The sequence below is a fragment of the Anser brachyrhynchus genome (genome assembly GCF_964034855.1).
Source record: "Anser brachyrhynchus genome assembly, chromosome: 3".
Lineage (NCBI taxonomy): Eukaryota > Metazoa > Chordata > Aves > Anseriformes > Anatidae > Anser > Anser brachyrhynchus.
Genome location: NC_137696.1, coordinates 53051152 through 53071884, shown reverse-complemented (window position 1 = coordinate 53071884; position 20733 = coordinate 53051152). Strand labels below are relative to the sequence as shown.

The 20733-nt window shown below is 36.4% G+C and overlaps 1 protein-coding gene across 1 annotated transcript in view; it reads right to left on the bottom strand.

Moving 5' to 3' along the window:
* Window positions 1-20733, bottom strand: part of PRKN (parkin RBR E3 ubiquitin protein ligase) — a 621897-nt gene that overhangs the window by 594189 nt on the left and 6975 nt on the right. Inside the window, 1 exon segment of the mRNA XM_080584783.1 lies at window positions 16587-16750. Within this exon segment, the coding sequence (XP_080440909.1) occupies window positions 16587-16750 (164 nt within the window).

The window sequence follows — 20733 nt, the reverse complement described above, 5'->3', positions numbered from 1 at the left end:
AGTCTGTATGTTCTTCATACTTTTTCCTGTCAATGAACTGAGGAAAATAAGATACCCAAAATTCCAAAACAGCATCTTGAGAAGTTATAGATGTATAATAGTGTAAATGATGAAAATATTCTGCCAACATGGAACTGAGATAATGTTTTCCTGAAATTAACAAGTTACATGAATTAGTTACTAACCAAAAAGCAATACATCAATACATGTAAGACAGGAAATTGTATGAGCAATTTAAGAGTTTCTTCAGGTGGAGGGCAGTCAAATTATGGAGCAAGCAATTTAGCTGACATTTATTAGTACAGGAAAGAGTTAGCAAACATGCAGCAACAAATTATACCTTGTTTGTTTTTAATAGAGACATACAGATCTGTATTTCATAAATTTCACTATTTTCTAAAATAGTCTTTTCCTGGCATTTACAAAGTCTGTGTTCTTATGCATTAGAAATTTGCAGCAAAACATACTAAAATATCATTAACTCGTAGTACCCTAAAATAGAAGTGGTTTTTTTTTTTTTTTTTTTTTCCCAGAAATTGTCAACTGATTTGGAGTCTTATTTGGAAAAAAAATGACCTTTCAAGCTAATCATGCACACATTTTTGCCTGATTAATTCTATTTAAAGCTATTTAAAATTCATTAAATTAAAAATTATTTTTAATTTTATGCTTGCAGTTAGGAGGCAAAATATACTATCAGCTATTACACATTTCACATTGCAAAGGCAACGCATTCTTATCAATAACAATGGGATAAATCATAGCACGGTTTTGTTTGTTTTTTTCTCTCTGCACGTCTAGCAGGTAAATTTCTTAGAGGTTCCTAGTCTTCACAAGGCATGAGACCGGGACATGCCAGTGTGCCATGCTGCCTTTCTGCAGCTGTTCCAATACGACAGAATTATGAGATGCCTGCTGGCTCAGGAATTAAGGACTTGGATTTCCAGATATTCCTCAATTGTTCTGTATCTTATTCTGAACAACTGCTCTCTTCTGCTAAAGCCATTTTTCAAAGAAATATCTGGGCAAATATTGCTGCTCGCAGATAATTTCATGTTAGTTAAGTCAGAAGAATACAGAAATCTTGTCCATTTAGATACTTAGCTATCTGACAAACCTTAGAATAATACAACGCGTTACATTCTGAGGTTTGATTTCATGTCGGCTTCTCTTGAAAACCATTAGTAATTGAAAATCAGCGTAAAAGAGAATGTTGGGGAAATGATTGCTTCCAATTTCAAGCAATGCAACTCCTGCATAAAAGCTTTGTTTGTCCTGCTCACAAAGAATTTGAACACTATTAGTTTCTGAAACATGAAAAGAATCCAAATTGAAACAACTAAGCTTGATTTTATTAGAACCTGTTATAGATTGGAAGCCTTAAAACAAAAATGGTACATTTTATGAATAATAATAAGAAATGTCCTACTTTTTTTTTTTTTAACCTTATGTTAATACTTCCATGAAGACCACACAAAAACAGTTACCCTAAGGAATGCTGACTGAAAACTGTTCTTAATCCATATTTTTTGGTTTGGCAAAAGGGTCTTTTATGTCAGACTTGCCAATAAACTTAGAGTATCACTTTTCTTGCATTTTTGCTTAAACATGCTCATTATTATTGTTTACTCTCTCCTTCAGCTTCTGCAAGTGTCAAGCCCAGTTCATTCATTAACAGACAGCAATTTCTACCCTGCTTATTTTCTTTTTTCTATAGTCACTGTGATTCCAAGTGATTCAACATGTCATCCAGATGCCTCCCCATAGATTATAGCTTTTTCCCAATTTTACACAAACTCTATAGCAAAGTACAGGAACATGTTCAATCAAAAATTATTCAAAATTTGAAAAATACGTAAGAGATATAGTTAAGATAAACACTGAATAAAAACCTCACTAAACATTAGTAACTTGCAATGCAAATTCCCTGCTCAAATCTTTCAAATACCTACAATAGGACAAATGAAACAGTTGCTTTGGGAGCAACTGGGGGGAACTTACTACTGGGAGCTAGAAAAGCAATGAAGTCTTCCATATCTTGTACAATCAACAGGTGCAGGCTACACAGGATGTAAAACCTGCTCATGATAATGAAGCTTATTAAATTGCCTTGAAACCCAAAACCAAAATGAACTACACACTACGATGCTCAGAAAACTATGTCCTATATGCTATCTAGAAACACACATGCATCATTTTGAAAGAATGGCATCCTCTAAAGAAAACTTTAAATGAAAGTTACCACCACTTACGTGAAATTATGTGAAATTGAAACCAATTACATTTGCAGTTGCAATTAAATCACTATCATACAATTATGACTCAGTATATTTTTCTACAACATTTTATAATAGCATATTTTCAGATATTTTCTTATTATTGTATAAGTAACAAACTGACAGTTATTCCTCTGTGCAAGCCTTTCGTATTCATGAGTTAGGGCAGGCGGGAAATACTGAACTGAGATGAGTACAATGAACTATAAAAGATGACAGTCCAAATGTAACTTTGAATTCTAAAACTAACAAGAGTGATTTTTTATTTTTTGAAAAGGCAGTAAAAGGTGTTTGGCTTTTTAAGGGTCAGATTTTTAGTTGTTCAGCTTTTATAATCATATTCAGTTTCACAAATGCAGCTCATGCTGTTTTGAAATAGGTCACACCCATGTAAAAAATTCCAGCAGCTTTTACATTTTACATGCAGTTGTTTAAAACTTTATTTAGGAAATCCCTTTCTAAAACCAGTAACTGAACATTTAATCAGTCATCTAACCACTCCCTACAATAAATATCATCTGGAACATTAGTCTAAGCCTTATATATTTTGCAGACCTGTTTTTCCTCATTTTCCAATATGAGAGAAGTTTGCAGAACTTCCATTCAAAAATCAAATTATTGTTAACATATTATTTATATCATATGTGTCTGGCAGAAGAGTCAAAAGATATGGAAACAAAGTCTGCCATCAGACATTAAAATGCCCATCTTCGTTAATACTGATTACATCAAAGCGCTGGAGGAGGCTTAGGGCACAGCAGTATAGTAACCACAGGAAAGAGTGAATGTACAGATTCTACTGATACACACACAATTAACACCTACCACAATTAAATTACAGTATGAGGGAGAAAAGAGATATAGTACTGCATTCCTAAGTACAGACTGATTTATTATTTCATTTTCTTTAGAAGCTGGTAAATGTTGATTCAACACGTCTTGAATACAAGTGAAAGACAAAACCATTGAAACATATAGCAAAAGACCAAACCTGTCTTGAAGATTACCTTTTACTATAGAATATATTGTATTAAAATTATCTGTCTTCAAAGCTGTCCATAAACTTTTGAGAAAAGTAAGTTTGAAGATGGCAAGCAGTGCCTCTTCGCACAAGCAGCTCTCACTAAGGAATGGCTGCATCTGTGAGTTGCGCTGCCCAGCATGAGCAAGCCTGCAGAGCAAAATAACTGATTGTGAGGATCCAACATCCATAAAATGGGCATTGCAGACAGGTTTCTATTTCTAGCTAGCTTCAGTCAGAGACATGGACTGAATGCTAGCAACAGCTAGAGTTCATCTCCTTTTTCAAACATATATATATATATATATCTGTTTTCATTCATTCCAATACTGCACTGCACATCAAATAAAAACAAGTGCACACCTTATCCAAGCTAAAATACTATTGTCATGAACCTTCTGCCTATAGTATCCTGATCTACATAGGCTGATAGTTGGAAGAAACCTTATTTCTGTGTCCACTGTCACTTTATACCCAATTTGTATACTCTACTAATCTAGTGGAGTGTTCTGGCTCTGAAATTCACAGAACATGGACTACTAGCTCTTTACATTCCTTTCCCAACTATCCTGAGCGACCAATGTCAGCATCAGCAGGACAGCCCTGAGAGACAGCAGGAAATCAGCAGTGTTCCACTGTGGTGCCGAGTAGCTAGAGATGCAAATGAAATTTTTGGTATGGTGATTGATTGCTCTATACCAAACTGAATCAGGGGGTCCAATGAGTTCGAGCTCCTTCTTCATGAAATTCAATTACCTTTGTGATCCATTTCTTTTAATCTCCAAAATATCCTAATCATAGAGATGAATCAAAATCCAGTTATAAGAGGACTTTGGTAATTAGCTCTGTGGAAAGTATGGAAGTCAAGGGCATAGAAAGTTTCCACTCTCAGCAGTGTTATCTGGCCAGCTTTACTGCCTAAAGCAGCCATCTTAACATATATGGTCATCGATGATGTATGCTTTTGCTTTCCTGTTTTATTTTTTTTGAAACTAATTGATGAAAATAAACCAAGATTAAGCTTTAGGCACAATCCCCCAGAGATAATGCATGATAAAATACAAATCTTCTCATAAAACCACAAAGGAACTCCACTGGAGGCAGGAGGGAAGAATGTAGCACCTTGGTTCTTCTGCAGAACATTCAGTTTAAAATATTAACATGGTTTTACATACAGTATTTGGACTATTTTTCTCCTCATTAAAGTGTAATAAATTGCAGAAGAGTTGAAGTACAGAATAAACAGAAATGCTATAGCCCACAATTCCAAATGGAAGTTTGACAAAAAAGAATACAAGTACCTAGATATTCATTCAACCCCAGGTAGGAAGTCCCCAAAAGCCTGGTCACTGAGACCTCAGATCATCAGTCTGAGTACTTTTTCCTAACACAATCAATATATCTTAACTACATAAGAAACAGCCCTTACAATAACGCCGTCGTAAGACCTGTTTTGTGACAATGGTAATAAAGGCGTAATGATAGACTAACATACAAAAGCAGCACCACTGGCAGATTGCGCTGTACATGTTAATTTGGGATCATAACGGCAGGCTGCGGTGCTTCTTGCAGCTCAAACATTGCAGGATGAAATGCTGGAAGTGAATCAATATACACTGATATAATCAAATCACATGAATGTAACTTACTATTACAATGAAAAAAATAAAAACTTCACCTGACAAACAAATTAACAGCTTGACATAACTAAATAGGTCATTTCTTTAAGTTCCACTTTAGTCAAGAAAATGGAAGTTGTCTTCTTCAAAGCAACAAAGTTACAGTCCTGTGGGGATTTCTATGTTGTATGTACATTAAAACAAATACTCAAGGCAATTCCCTATAGGGTAACGAAGTCAGGACACAACACGCAGTTCTTCAGCCACAAGACCTCGCATGCTGTTCCTGGTAGGCACCTTTTGAAATGTCAACACGCCAACACCATTTCAGAAAGGACTGAACAAAGCTACCATAAAATGATTTTGAAGTGGCCAGTGAAAAAACAAGCCCCAAAAGCAAACCTCATTTCTCACATTTTAGGAAAGGTCATTTCTCTCTCATATCCTCTCTTTTCTAAACTCCAGTGAGAGTGTTCTCATATAAGCATGTCCTGGTTTCAGCTGGGATAAAGTTAATTTTCTTCCCAGTAGCTGGTATGGTATTGTGTTTGGGGTTTTTGATGAAAATAGTGGTGATAACACCACCAGACTGGGGGTGTACAAGGATCTGGGAGGGGGCACAGCCAGGACAGCTGGCTCGGACTGGCCAGAGGGGTGTCCCATGCCGCAGGGGACTGTTCTCAGCAATAAATTTGCTTAGGGTCCGGCTGGGCATCAGCCAGAGGGTGGTGAGCTGGTGCACTGTGCACCACTTGTTTTGTATATTCCTTTTTTTTTTTTTTTTTTTTCTTTTTCCCAATTCCTATTCTGTCCTATTGTGCTGTCTTTATCTCAGCCCGCTTCTCGCGCCCATCCCACTGTGGGGGAGTGAGCGAAGGGCTGTGCAGTGCTGAGTTGCCTGCAGAGTTAAACCACAGCAAAGCATCACTAGTATACCCCAGTAGTGACTGATAGTCTCTGGTACGGTACAACTGTAAAACCGCGGATGCTGGCCTTACTGTAAGCTACTGTATGTCCTGCAGGGCTATTACTGCTCTCTGCTGCTAGAAAAGCTCAGTTTTTAGCTTTAACTATAAATACACAATACAGTGGACTAATTTACCTTACAGTGGTGGTAGCATCTCTCCTAGCATACTGAAACAGCAGAACACAGGGAAGTTTTCATAAACACGAAGTGAACTCCCTCTCAAGTTGCATATTTCATTTATTTATCGATAGCATTTTTTTCCAATATTTTCTGTAGCCCAAAGGCACCTTGCAAAGCCAATCCTTCTTTTTAATAGAAAAATAATGTTTCCAAGAGATTTGAATTATGTCAGGAGATAAGTAATTCACAGACTACTTTACAACTGACACAGATACACTAAGAGAGACGCGAGGAGATTAAATCCAGTGGCTACTTGAGGTATGAACCCATTCTGTGTCAATCTTCCTCCATTTGTTTCTGGAGACTGACACCATGCAGTGCTCACCAGTCAGAAAGGCATCAATCCTTCTGAGAAAGAGGAGAGTGAACTTTCCTTTGCATTCACTTAAATAGATGAGATCAGCAATGAATTCTATCAGAAATGAACACTTCTGGGGATGCTGCTTTTATTACCTCTGCAGTGATAAAGGATGGTATATACTGAATAGTCTTCTGAAAAATCAAGCTCACAAATCATTGCAGGCACGTAGTGTAGGTACTAATACAGTAATGTGGTACAGCATCCAGTTTTTCCACTCTTTTGAAATGCAAATTAGCACTATAGTTCTAATTCCTAATAAGTCTAAGTGCCTACCTGGCTCAATAGTGCTCATATGGCCAACATTTCTGGTTGTAAATCTCTCTCACCAACCAATGTTTGCCAGTTCAACTTCATCAAACATTGTTTTCTATCAGGGTTTTAGAATTGCATTCAGTTATGCACTGCATAATTCTTCAGTTGCCTTGCTGGATTATACAACAGTAATTACCATTATTTACCCTCATTATAAATAGTAACACTGAGTATTCTGAGCAAGTTTAGGTTTAGTTTGTCATTTAAATTTGTTCTAGGTGATGCATTCACAGCCTAGCTCAAGTCAAGTAAAGGAGCTAGAGCATTTCCTAAACCAGTTTCCCAGAAAACACACTTGCATGGATTACTGCTTTTCAGAGTTTTTTTTAAATTTGTTTTCCCTATTCTTTAAAGTTACTTTAACACACCGAAAATTTCCAATTTCACTACTTAGTATAATTTTTTAAAATGTTGGCTTTAAACATGATTACCAGTAGTTGCTGTCAGTTCATACGCTTTCACAACCCACTTCCTTGGGTTTTCTTGATTTTGCAGTCATCTCTAATATGTCATAATCTTCCATCTTAACTCTTCCATCTTAACTCTGGCTTTCCTGCCTAGTAGGACAATCTCAGCTATTTCATGAACCCTGCTGTACCATAGATTTTTCTGTTGTTGATCACCTAATCTCCCTCACATTTAATAAATGCCATATAATCAATCATAACCCTCTCTGTCAAACATTTCAGGTCTACCCGAACCCTTTTTTATCTGAAATTTCCTTCCAGCCTTCTGATACTCAGTCCTGGAGTGTTTACATCAGCATGGCATATATCTCTGTGTATCCATTCTTCACCCCCATTATTCTGCTGGTTTTCTGCATCACTTCTTCTCTTTTTGTGCTTGTCAGAGTGGAATGTATTGTTAATCTTCTTAGCACAAAATAAATAAATAAATAAATAGTTTTGATTGAGGAAAAGAGGAAACTAAGACAAGTTTGCATTAGCCCAGAAACACAAATTGTGTAAGATATTACAATAAAAAAAAATCCAGTATTACAAGTGTGAGCATCTGAATACGCTCAGAAGAAATGCACTACAGTTTTCACAGTTAATAAAGAAAAAAGGAACACTTCACAAAGAATAAGATTTCCAATGATATATATCCAATTGGCCATTTTAGTTTACTTATTGTTCTTTATTGTCATTAAGACATTTTTACTGTAAAATTCTGACAGTAATAACATTGAAACGTTTTAAAATTGGATTGGTTTTTTCTCTCCTGAAGCTCAGACACTTTAAATTACATATGTTTAAGCTGTAGTAATAAACACACTGCTATAATAGAGATGGTAAACAAAGACCCAAAATCACTGTCTAGGGTAGTGAAAATAATGCAGGCATAAAGGTTATCTGATGATAAGTGAAAAAGAAAACAGCTATTTTTTTTGTACTTAAATATACTTGCATACATTTATCAGTTTTGTACTGACATTATGCCGCGTACTGTGAAAGAAAAATGAACAGACTGATATGTTAAAGACGCTAAGGCGATACAGTAAAAATATTTTATTGGATAATTTGGGGTAAGCTGTATAAGAAACAAATCAAAAAGTCAGAGCTTTGGTATATCATGCATACCAAATATATGACAATAAAACTTTTATATGTTTCCATCATGCTGTTTTATGTCAAATAGTTAATAGGGAAAAACTGTACTAGAAACATTTTTGAAGTTTAAAGATGTTTCCTTATTGGTATCTTTTTTTTTTAACATCACATCTGCAATATCATGTAGACATCTCTTCATGAAACATATAACCTCATCAACCAAAAAACTGCCAACACTTACATGCCCTTTCAGAACTACCCAAAATCAGGTGATAACCTTTTAAACATTATCATGGATACATATATAAACCGATACGCTGATATGCATGAAGTCCATTATTTCACAAGAGCAGCTGCCTGTTTTCCTGACATGAACAGAGCTGTCTGAAACGAGACAATCGCACAAGACACACACCAAACTACCTGCAGAATATCCTGGAGCTCTATAGCCTCCTGCAGATCTGTCAGCTTCTTGTTTACAAGAAGATCAGAAAACAAGGAGGTCAACAGTTAGTACAGAAACACATCATCCAATATGAGTCAGAAACTGAAATGTCAGCTCATTAGCAGATCCGCAAGACAACTTCTCTCATTCTCTTCCCCCCTTTTATTTCTAGACTAGGAATGGGGAAAAAAATATTATAAAGAATAATTAGTTTTGTAAGCTGGTTTAACACCTCAATGGTCAACAGATATTGGATGGAAACAAGATTTGAAAGAACTGGAATTGATTGGGAGAGGCAAAAATGGAAACAGGAAAAATTATTTGAACCATGAGAAACTAATGAGAACAAAACCAGGAGAAATGAGGAAAACACCGATCAATTCATTCTGGGACAGCACTGGAAATTGGACTGAGCAGGAATGGGAATCACATTTGTACTTTTACAGCTGAATGTACAGCATTTTACACTAGTTGAGGAGTCTCCCCATTACAGTAAGGATTTTGGCTGGGGGGAGAAGGAGAGAGTGAATATGCTGTCTCCAGCAAAGTCAACGGTAGAACTTTCACCAAATCAATGGAGCCAATGTTTTATGTGATAAAAAGAAATAACAACCTGCACTGGATATGAAGAAAGTGAAAATTATTTCATTTCTGAGACAGGTAACCCTGGTGCTTTTTATTTAGTCTAATTGAGAAAAGAAAATTGTGTTCTACTGTTCTGCTCATAACTGATTTTTTTTTTAAACAGTTGACATTCATTTCTTCAATAGGCTTTAAAAGTTCATAAGAAAGCTTATATAAATTGTAAATTTATGTAGAGTTACTCTAATCAAATAATATGTAAGAAATTATATACCTTCTTTAGCTTCAATAACTTATAAAGTAATTGCCTTTTTTCTCTTCAAACCTGCCTCAGTATTATTTTTTTTTCAGAATGACCAATGTTATTTACTTTAATAGGACATTTGGGGTCATAATGCAACAAAACTTTTCTGCCTTGCCTTTTTTTTTTTTTTAAAATCAAAGTCACTCCTAGTAGAAAGAGTGAGAAGATTCATCCATGATGGAAACTCTAATCAGCTATGACACATTTAAACATTTAAGTTTCCCTCCTACATTTTCAATTAAAATGAGTGAGAAAGCTTGAAAATCAAAAAAAAAAAGGAAAAAAGAACCTTTCACTAAACAGCTGTGTGACCTTGATAATTACAAATATGAATTTATTACAGATGACATTTGAGACATCAGAGCTGTAAGAACTGAACTAAAATTAAGACTAAAGCAAAGAAATTATAACAACAAGGGACTAGTTTCCACCTCTCTATTGAGGAAACATATTTCTATTTGTACGTTACCTACTATTTTAAAAGGTATTTCCAACACTGAAGTCTCCATCTGTTCCTTTCTTTATGGTTCTGTTTTCTAGACAAGTTTTTTTTTTTTTTTTAAGTAATTCAGAGATGCTCAGTCCCAATTTCTTATTTTTTAATCCTGTATTTTTACTGTGTAGTGTTAAACAAATCCCATTTTTGCCTGTTTTTAAACACAATTCAAGTATTTGTGAATTATTTTTCCATTTTAGTTATTAATTAGTGCATAGCCTCTTTGGGTCTTTCCTTTTAATGTGGTCTATCAGCATAATCAATAACATGCTTTTTTCTTTTGAGGAAAATGGAGGAAGAAGAAAGGAGATGTCCCTCCTACCCTTGAAGTTATTCTAATTCAACTATAGTTTTTGGAAATGATGTGTAATTTGCTAAATAGTTTTTCAACAAAGTAGTTTGGAAAGGTGATGAAATAAAAAAGTGGGTTGACCTTTCTTTTACTGTCATGATTTACAAACTCATAAAAGTTATTACTCACTGTCATCACTCCAATAATTCCAGCTTCCTGAAGTTTTTATTTCTCAAAATTTTTACTCCTGCAATCTAAAGCAGGATCAGAAGCAGAAAATACACAGCACTGTAACTATACAAGCTGTATTATAGCCATGATGAGAGAAAGATTCAACAAGTGGCTGCGTAATGTGAGTATCCGGGCAGCAAACAAAAGCACATTTGATATTAGTGCAATTTTCAAGCTAATTTCATTTTGAAACACTATATGTCTTAAGAAGAACCACAGTGGTTTGCCAGGGAAGTTTCTTATCAACATATTGTATTTGGTGCAACTGGTATTGCAGTTTCTCTATCAGTGCCACACAAAGCAACTGTTCTTTCAGAAACGGATTTCATAGAACTTACTTAATGGCCTTAACGTTCCACATTTTAACTGCCTAACAGAAATGAAAGGGAAATAAATAAATAAATCTGCTGCCTGAAACCATTCTCACATATAAGAAAATAGTAACAATCATAGACTGAATGGAAATTAATTCCTTAGACTCCCAGTGCATTGAAACTCTTAGCAAAGTAGAAAATAAAAGAAACATTCAGAAATTTGGAAGTGATTCTAAATGGGCCATGTAGTACCAGAAGTACCATGAGTTGGTAAATCTCCTGTGAGAATGATGGTACCAGCAACCTTATTCCAGGGAAGCATGAACCATGTTTAGCGGGCAACAAAGTATTCATCTAGGTACCCAAACCCAAGTAGTTCTAGAAATTGAATACAAACTTGTACAGAGCACAGTCATGAGAAAGTTTGCAAAGAAAACCCTGTCACACTTCCACTACAATCAGCAGACCAACGAAAACATATGTCAGAAGAATCCAGAAGGTACCAGCAAAGTTCAAGGCCACCCTACAGAATGGAAATGCGCTATGAGGCTCAAAGGTTATTATATTAATGCATTATTAATTTATTTATTTTATAATGCATTGTTAATTAATGCATTAAAGGTTATTATATTAATGCATTTAGAGCCTGATCTGCTGGAACAGTTACAAAGCAACGGAACCTCTTAAACAGACATGGAAAATCTGTAGACCTGAGCTGGACCTGACTTAATTTCAAAATGCACATGGCTACGTGGTATTTTCTACATTCATTAAGGGCAAGAGTAAGGTATATAAATTATACGTGGTGCACCACAAGTCTTAGCAAAACTTACTCAACACAGAGTAAGTTTGTTCTCACATACAGCGAGTTTGCAGCTGTCAAAAGAACACAAGCGATGATTACTGTTACCTACACATTTAGCAAAGTCCGTATCACCTGGAAACACATGGCATCTCTAGATTTCCTTTTATTACTATAATATTCCTAAGAATTTTTCAGTTAGCATTTTCTGGTTTAGAACTACAAGACATCTTTCAGCTTTACAAGTAAGAACAGATCCAAAGGTCGATCAAATATTGACTGAAAATACTGATTTAAACGCACATACACAAAATCATTTTCTCTTTGAATTTCACATAGGATGACTGACTCAGACAGGATGTCTCTGAGCAAATCTCTCTAAAAAGCATTTACGTATGCAAACAGTGGCTCGACTGTATTCTGTAACCCCCAAGACTGCCTAATATAGAGGGCTTTCTCTGAATGATTCTGCATCCCAAATACAGAACTGTAGGATGTAACAAATGACACTACTTATTGTGTATTTCAAAATATCAATTCTATTCTTAGTGTTTGAGTTTACAACTAAAGTCAAGCACATTTTTTTTGCTATTTTGTGTTTTTTTTTTTTTGACACATTTTACAGTTGTGTAACACTAACTTTTTCCTTTGTGCCTTCAGTAAACTGAAAAGAAAAATATAAAAAATGCAGGAAGCTCTATTATATTGAGCTGTCCTTTGAGAATAAGGCTGCCATACGTTTATGTACACAAGGCCCTTCCTAAATATGTAATAGTTCAAATACCTGTTTCTGCTAAACAAGTTGTCCACTGAGAGCAACAGTAGTAACGGAGTCATATTTTCATAAATATTTCAAGTGTGAAAGATATCAGCTGAGGTCTATTGTCACAAGGTGCTCTGCCTGGCCTTAAGTTTTTCACACAATAGCACTGGGTAGTGCTTTCAGCAGAATCAGTTGCTCTCTGTACTGACCTCTAATGCTTACCATTCAGAAATCGTTCCACTACAAAGCATACTCTTTCCAAACCGCTGTCAAACTGCAGCACGCTAACATTATTTATAGCATTATATATATAACATTATTTCCACTTCCACTTCTTTTTCTCTGCTCTGAAGAGGTGATCATCTATGTTGCCATTCCCTTTTATTCACTTTCAGCTATGCTCACCAGCTTGCACGACCTTGTCATGATTGTTTGTTTCTTAAATGTATGTATAAATAATTTCAGGAAAGCACCTATATGGACGGATGCAGTCAAAGCCAAATTCACATGAACCCTATGATCCAAGGCTCAAGCCTGTGTTCTAGAAAAATGCTAGCCATTTAGAAGCCTTCTCAATGAAGTACTGTGCAAAGGCTAACAAGTCCTGCCACTAATCATATCCTTTGTCTTCCGTCTCCAAAAACTATTTTCAACGTTTACCTGACACGGTCTAAAAGTGGCACTGAACTGGGAAACAGAAGACTTAATTCTGTCTCTCCTTTGCCACTGACTTTGAATAAGCCAGCTACTGATTCCCATCACATCATTTCTCTGCCTTATTCATTTACACTATAAGCTTTGCAAAGCAGGGAAGCTCTCTTACAGACTGTTTGCAAAGAGTTTCTCCACACAAGCCAATTTTGAACTCTCCCAGAAGCGGCAAGCCTACGCTAATATATATTGGCATCTGTTTCTATTATTAATATTAGTAAATTTCAAATAATTTGTATGAAGCAAAATTGGGTATCAATATATATTGCATATTTTGCCTCCAGAAGGCTTGTTAACTAACTTTGCCATTCTTGGACAAGGACAATATTTTTGTAAGCAGCAGTAATCTCTCGTTACCTTTCAATGTTCCTCATACCCAGCCACCTTCTGGTATTTCCTTTGGTGAATCTGCTATGAATGTGTTTTTCTTTTGCTCTTATGATTGACATTAAAAAAAAAATATCTTAGCATTGCTCTCATATACCCATGATAGCCTTCTGAAAGAATTCTTATTTTGAGTCTATGTTAATTAATTACTTCTATTCATTCCAAAGTGAACTGTAATCAGCCAGGAGCTCTTCATCATTCTTCAGAATATTTAGCACCCTTAAAATGACACAATTTGCTCTGATGTTATGAAGCAGCTTATTGCTCTAACTCCTTCTTTTAAGATCCAAAGTTTTGCGTTCTCATTCTTCATCCAGTCATTACCAATCTTCTCTTAGTATGACTCTAACTTCTCTACTTGCTCCTCAGACACTAGCAAAGGTACTCATCTCCCCTGTACACAGTTGAATCATAGTCTACTCATCTGAAGTACCAGATTAAATGTCTCCAAATATATTTCACTTCTATCCTTCCCATATTTTTAAACTGTTGTTGATATCAAATTACTCACGTAAAGATCTCAACTTGGCACTTTCTTCCTTATAATTAGTTCCCTTTAATGTTTGTCCAGCCAAGCTTCATTTCTTTTTCATGGCATTCAACTACCATGAAAGATTTTTCCTCTCTCTCCAAACAGGTACACAAACACAGCTTTCACATTCTCAGTTATGTCTTGTATCAGCTGCCTAAGATCCTAAAGTAGCTGTCAAGCCAAATCTAGTTGTTCTGTGAGCTGTGAAACCAATAACGTTTGCTATCCTGGAGTATTTCCTAGATCCCTGCCCCATACTTCTGCAATTATCTCGCATAAAAAATGCCATATAAAATGGTCTACCTAGAAATTCCAAGCTACTGTAAAATAAAATAACTGAAAAGTTCCATTTGAGTACAAATCTATGTTGTATTTTTCTTAGCCTGCATGCAAATCAGTAGGTCTAGAAAACAAGAGCTATTTAATTTTCTTGTATGTGATGTTAACTCTGGAATTACAGACGCAACATAAATGCCAGCAGTTAGTATTTCACTAGCACACATTTTACTAGCATTCAGCTGCTTATGCAAAAACCCCCAAACTGCCTTCTGTAGGAACTCAAATACTTCAAACCATCTATTGCTCTTCTTGTGTTGACAATTTCTACAGTGAATAGATACAAATACACAAATAAATGGCAGGAAAAAAAATCCAAACACAAAGCAGAGTAAAATAATTAAATATCAAGAACAAAAATGTAGTTGATACTTTGCTGATGATGTTAATCATTGGGTTATTTAAGGCACTTCAATACACAAGCATGGATTATACCATCTGAAACATTTTTTAAACTTTCTATCTGCTTTAGAAACCAAAAATCAAAGCAATAATTCTAGGCCCAGTTTATTAATAAAAAGTCTTGGCTACGTGTATTAATTCTCGAAATTAAGCAAATAATCAGCAGGCCAATATATCTGAAAAGCAATTTTTGATTTACTATGGCAAAAGATTGTACATAGTAGCTGATAACAAATCTGGTTAAAAGTGAAAAGCTGGGCCCAATGTGTGTGACATAAAATGGCAGTGACACCAATAACTACAGCTTCCCAGGAAATGCCAGGTGGCTCACAATCTTCTGACATAATAACACAGACACCTAAATCTAGCAACTGACGTCTGACTTCAACTTTTTTTTTATTCTTCTATTTTCATACATATTTTTTCCACACACAACTGAAACGTATTTCAGTTTATGCCATGAATATATGCATCAACACTATTCACGAGTGATGCATTGCAGACTGACAATTCACATTTCCTTACTTTCTTTTGTGTGCTGGAACACCCTAAAATGTTTTGCAAAGCAATAAATATGACCACAGAGAAATAGTGATAGGTCATCAATACCGTAGAGGCTTTCTTTACCCAGACTTAGCAACAACTCTAAGTACAGCAATACTTCTGAAACATGAATTAATCCAATTTACACCAATTAATCTGAAATATTTCTGCCTGTGAGGGACCTTTTATGTAATTACCTGTACTACTGGAGACTGTATCTGTACTTTTGTTACAACTTCAGAGTTACAACTTCAGTTTCATTGTCAGTATTCGCACTCTCTTGAAAGGCCAGTTGGTTTCCCCAAATTCCCCCAATGTCTTAAACGTGTGATCTTACGCTAACTCCAGACTGAGTGTGCTCTGAAATCCACATACGCTACTCACAAGATAAACAAAAATATTGATAAAGCAACTGTGGCAGCACTGGTAACAGCAGTAAGGACAACAAGGAATAGAAAGTTGAACCTATCTTTCCATGCTTACTAGGGCTCACCATGGATGAGCAGCTCTCTGCATTTATTGAGCAGAACAGCCAGCTAACCATCAGGAGACGAAATTCAAATACCCACTTACAGCCATTCATCCATGCTCCTTGCTGCTCTTAGCTTCACACATGTATGAATTCAGTGTTTTGGAGTATACCTCTGTGGGCTTTTTGATCTGCAACCACCCCTCCAGCAGCATGTTCACCGGCGCACGCGTGCAGCAGCGCACACAGCAGCAGCAGCCCTGTAGCTATCCTCCAGGGGTCACAATTGGGTTACAAATTCTATAAAATGTGCTGACTGTGCAGCCTGGTTTGGAGCAATTTATTCACGTCCTTCTTCATTAAGATTTGAATGGAATAAGTAAGATAGAAATTGAACAGATACAGAAATTGTGGCTTGCTTCTGTAGTCAGTAAACATTTATTCACCAGGCACAGCTCGCTCTCATACTCTCTCTCATATTCTCTCTCTTCCCCTACCCTTCCTGCTTGCTGTTTTAATGCATAATTAAGAAGGTCAGAATTAATGAAGCAGTGTGGAGTAAAGTTCAAGGAATCCCCAGGCACTATTTATTCTATTAGATCTCAGGCATGAATGTCAGATTGGCAGCATTAGAGGCAGAGGCAGTAGAGCTGGCAGCAGTCCAGGAGTGAAGCTACCACGGGAGGCTTACCTGCAGCGTCAAGTCGTTGCTGAGTTCCTTCCCTGCAAAAATCACCCGCAGCTGGTCAGCTGGAACCGCCAGTCGCTGTGCAACCACCTCCTTCAGCTGGAGGATGCTGGCGTCCGACCTGAGCTCCACCGGGAAGCCATGGCTGGAGTTGAACCTGACAAACACTGAAAAAAAAACACAAAATACCTTTTAAAGTGAGCATCTTACCACGTACCTGTCCTAGTGTGACTGCGAGAGGCTTATTCTTTAGCTTCAGAAAGCGTTCACAAGTTTAAAAGAAAAGCTATTAATACTGCAGCGTATCATTTTGAAAAGACAAACTGTATGGGATTTCCCATCGCAGAATACTTAGTGACCAATAAGCAAAAGCAGTGTGTTTCGCCCGGCAGAGTTATAAATTGCAGAGAACAGACAGAACCAAAAGGGACCCAGCTGGGCAGCAGGCCAAGCAATCACTAATTGGCACAACAGATTTTCGATTCAGCCCTACCCTTAGCAGGCATGGGGCACACACACTTTGTGCCCCTTGTGCTCTTCCCCACTGCATGGAATAAATATATGCAAGAAACTGAGTTTTAGAGCTATGATGCATTAAATAATACTAGGAAAAACAATTCATTGTCACACAGTAAAGCACGATCACATAAACTGGTTTCCCATAGGTATAACTCTATGGAAGATAATGATGGAGAGAAAAATCACACGCCAGCAGAAATGTCTGGGAGCGTAGCATTACACTGTGGTGTTTTCAGAGTTCACTAAAGCATCTGCAGTACATAACTCCTGCCAGCATACACCTTCAGTGCAGAAAATCACTACTGCACTAGCCATATCATTTTTAGAGCTGCAGCAACTGGTTTATGCATCCAGAGAAGTCTGGAAAATAAACTCTTGAGCTTACTGCCATTCAGCTGGCAGAGCTGTTTTTCATAAGGATGCTGAATGTGCTCATTGGGCCCATGATCAGGAAAATGACTACAAGAGCTATGAAAGAGGAAAAGCCTCCCTACATCCATATCAATCACTGGGACTGTATGAACAGTACACCTGAACCCAGTGGACTGCTTCAACCAATAGCTCCACAGCCAGAAAGCAAAGGAATTAGGAATATATATCCCCAATTATATATATATATATCCCCAATTAGATAGTGGATACCTGAAACCTGAACTGTTTGCGTATTGACTGCAGCACCATTCTTCTTAAAGATTTATTTTCAATTCCCACTGCAATGCTTTAGCTGAAGACGTTATTCCCTGGAATTTTTGATGACTGACAGAAGCACAAATTTCACACAGTTTGAAGAAATAACAATTTTTAAACTGAAAACGTGATCTACGGTTTTTCAAACACAAAGTTGTACCTGACCACTCCAAAAGTTGTCAAGTACTTTGAGTACTTATTATAAGAGTATATTTACTATACGTAAGAATATTCACTTTTAAAGTGTATATACACTATATTTGAATATAGCTGAGAATGCTGCCGCTGTTTTGCTGAGCAATGAATGTTGTAAATATTTACAATTTCACATCTTTAATACAGATTTTGATATTCCTGGATAATCTTTAAGGGACAAGGCCATATACCAGTAAATATTTCCACAAAATTTTAAGTGTTGTACTTAAAAGTACTTAAAACTTAAAAGTACCCTCTTGATGTACTAAAATACAGGGCAGGATTGCATAATGCTGTGTCAGCAAAGTGCAGTGCCTATGCCCTGCGATGTGTCACAGCTTCCTGTATTACATCTTGTTACTGGTTTTGATTTCTATTTAAAGATGTTCTGGAAATAACTGAACTGTGCAACCTTTATATTCAGATCATTCAGAAAAATCCGTGGATTTTGAATTTTATTTTGATTGTGGTTTAGAGACTAAAGGATGAATTATAGGACAAAACGTAGTTCCAATTACTAAACATGTCCCATCTCTTCAGGAACACTCACAATGTTCCACTATAAATAACATTGTCTTGGCTGATAGCAAAATATATAGTTAAACCAATGGGAAATATGCTTCTTTTATACGCTAAACTCTAACTATGTACATATGTATACACACAGATTTATATAGACATGCTCACATAAACACATAATGTGCATACATGTGCATCTGCAAGGACTTCTTAACTCTTTTTCTTTAGTCTTATGAAAGTCAGTGCTGTTGGTTTTGGAAATGAAATAAAAAGTTAGCAAATGCATTGATTCTGCAAATCAAATGTGTTGGTAAGAGGAAAGTGCTTGATAAAAGAAACATAAACAGGCAAAGGAGCATTTAAGTGAATTTTAAAGCACTACTCATTTTCCAAAGACAACATAAATCCAAAGCACTTACTGCAAGCATAATTCATGTCCACCACCAACAGCTGCCACCCCTTCCCCCACAGAAGTGTATTTTTATTCATCACCAACAGGTACAATCTCTCAATCCCAGCGTGTACAAGGAGGTAGAAGCGTCCATCCCACAGCTGTAACATGAGCAAAGGGGAAGGGAGGGAAGCAGCATTAACATTTTGCACCCAACAACAAAGATGAGAACTATTCTCCTACAAGCCTGAAGTGCTGACTCAGAAAAATGCAGGAATGCCAAGCTTTCCTTGCTGGAAGGTTCCAGTCCACAAACAGTTAATTACCATTACACATTAATTCTATCAAAAAGTCTGCCGTCCACCAACTCTCCATCCATCAACTCTTTTCAATGCAAAAGCACTGATGGGATCTTTGCTTACCTGCACAGAGCATAAAGAAAACTAAATACAAAACTTTAATCTGCTGAATAAAAACAGAATTTCACCACTATGTTCCAAGCTGCCTCTTTAGAAAAAAAAAAAAAAAGTTATTTTATTCCTGGAATTTCAGCTCAATATTAAATCATTGCTATCAAGCTGATACTCCGGACAGCGCATATTACTCGAGATCTCAGCTGAAGTTACACAAACCTCCGACACCCCTTCCGAAGTGCACAGTCTTTGGAAAGAGCTTGAATTTAAAGTATGTCTACTGGAAGCTAAATAAATATTGGCTTCACAGAAGATTAGACAATCTACCTCAATCCTAAACTTCTGATGGAAATCCAGAAGAAAGCCATCAAATTATTTACATTAGCAAGTAGTCTAGCCCAGCTGAAGAAAGGAGGCTCTGCTTGGGTCAGCTCTCCTCCTCCCACATCTGTAAGAGGTGACAAACCATAAAACTGGTCTCATAAAAGGAAAAGTGAGACTTGGCCATCATGTTAACAGAGAGAATCGCACAGATCTGATTCCTAGAAGGATCGAGAGATACCTGGGTGCTTTTGTAAATGTCCCTTAGTACCTCTCTCTTAAATATTTCCACTTTATATGCACACATTTTAAGCATAGTGCTGAATGCAGGAAAATGGTAGCACTGAAAGAGTGAGTAAAATAGAAATGCATAAATATTTCACTACAACTTTCAGATATCTAAGGTTTACATCTTCATGCAACAACTTCAGTCTTACATTTAACACGTTTGATGGCATTAATCTGTTTGGAAAGATCAGCAACTAATACATAAGTGGAACGTTTTAGAGAAAGTAACTTTTAAATGTTTCTCACATCATTTCCCATGTCTTATATAACACACATTTTTCAAGCATGTGCCTACACAGCAAGAAACTTTTTGTCAGAGGGAACACTCTTGGCTCTGGGGACAAGGGCAGAAAGTGCATTTGCACTGAGCAGTGTCTTTCCCCTAGGAAACTGATATGACAAAATCAGAATATACAGGGTTGCTGGGTAAGTGAAACACATTCAGGTGTGAACAAGAAGTACAGGATCATATATAGAGAAACAATGGTCTAGCATGCAGCAGCAGGTTAAAACTGCTTAATCAGAATAGAACAAGTTTTTGCAGGCAGAGGCTAGTAATTCATGGAAACAGAAGCTAGAAGTGAAAATGCTACACCACAACATATATATACATGCACAAACTGGACAGAAAGTGGAGGCATACAGACATAAATATTGAGTAGAATAAAAATCTCAGTTACCAGTTTGGAGAATTTTTAGCACTTTTAGACTTGCTTTCATCTTGGATAAAAGAATTCAACGTCTTTGAACATGTGTGTAACAATTTGTGTTCTTCTTGCTGAACAAGAAGTAATATATGTTAAAATATTTTCATTCT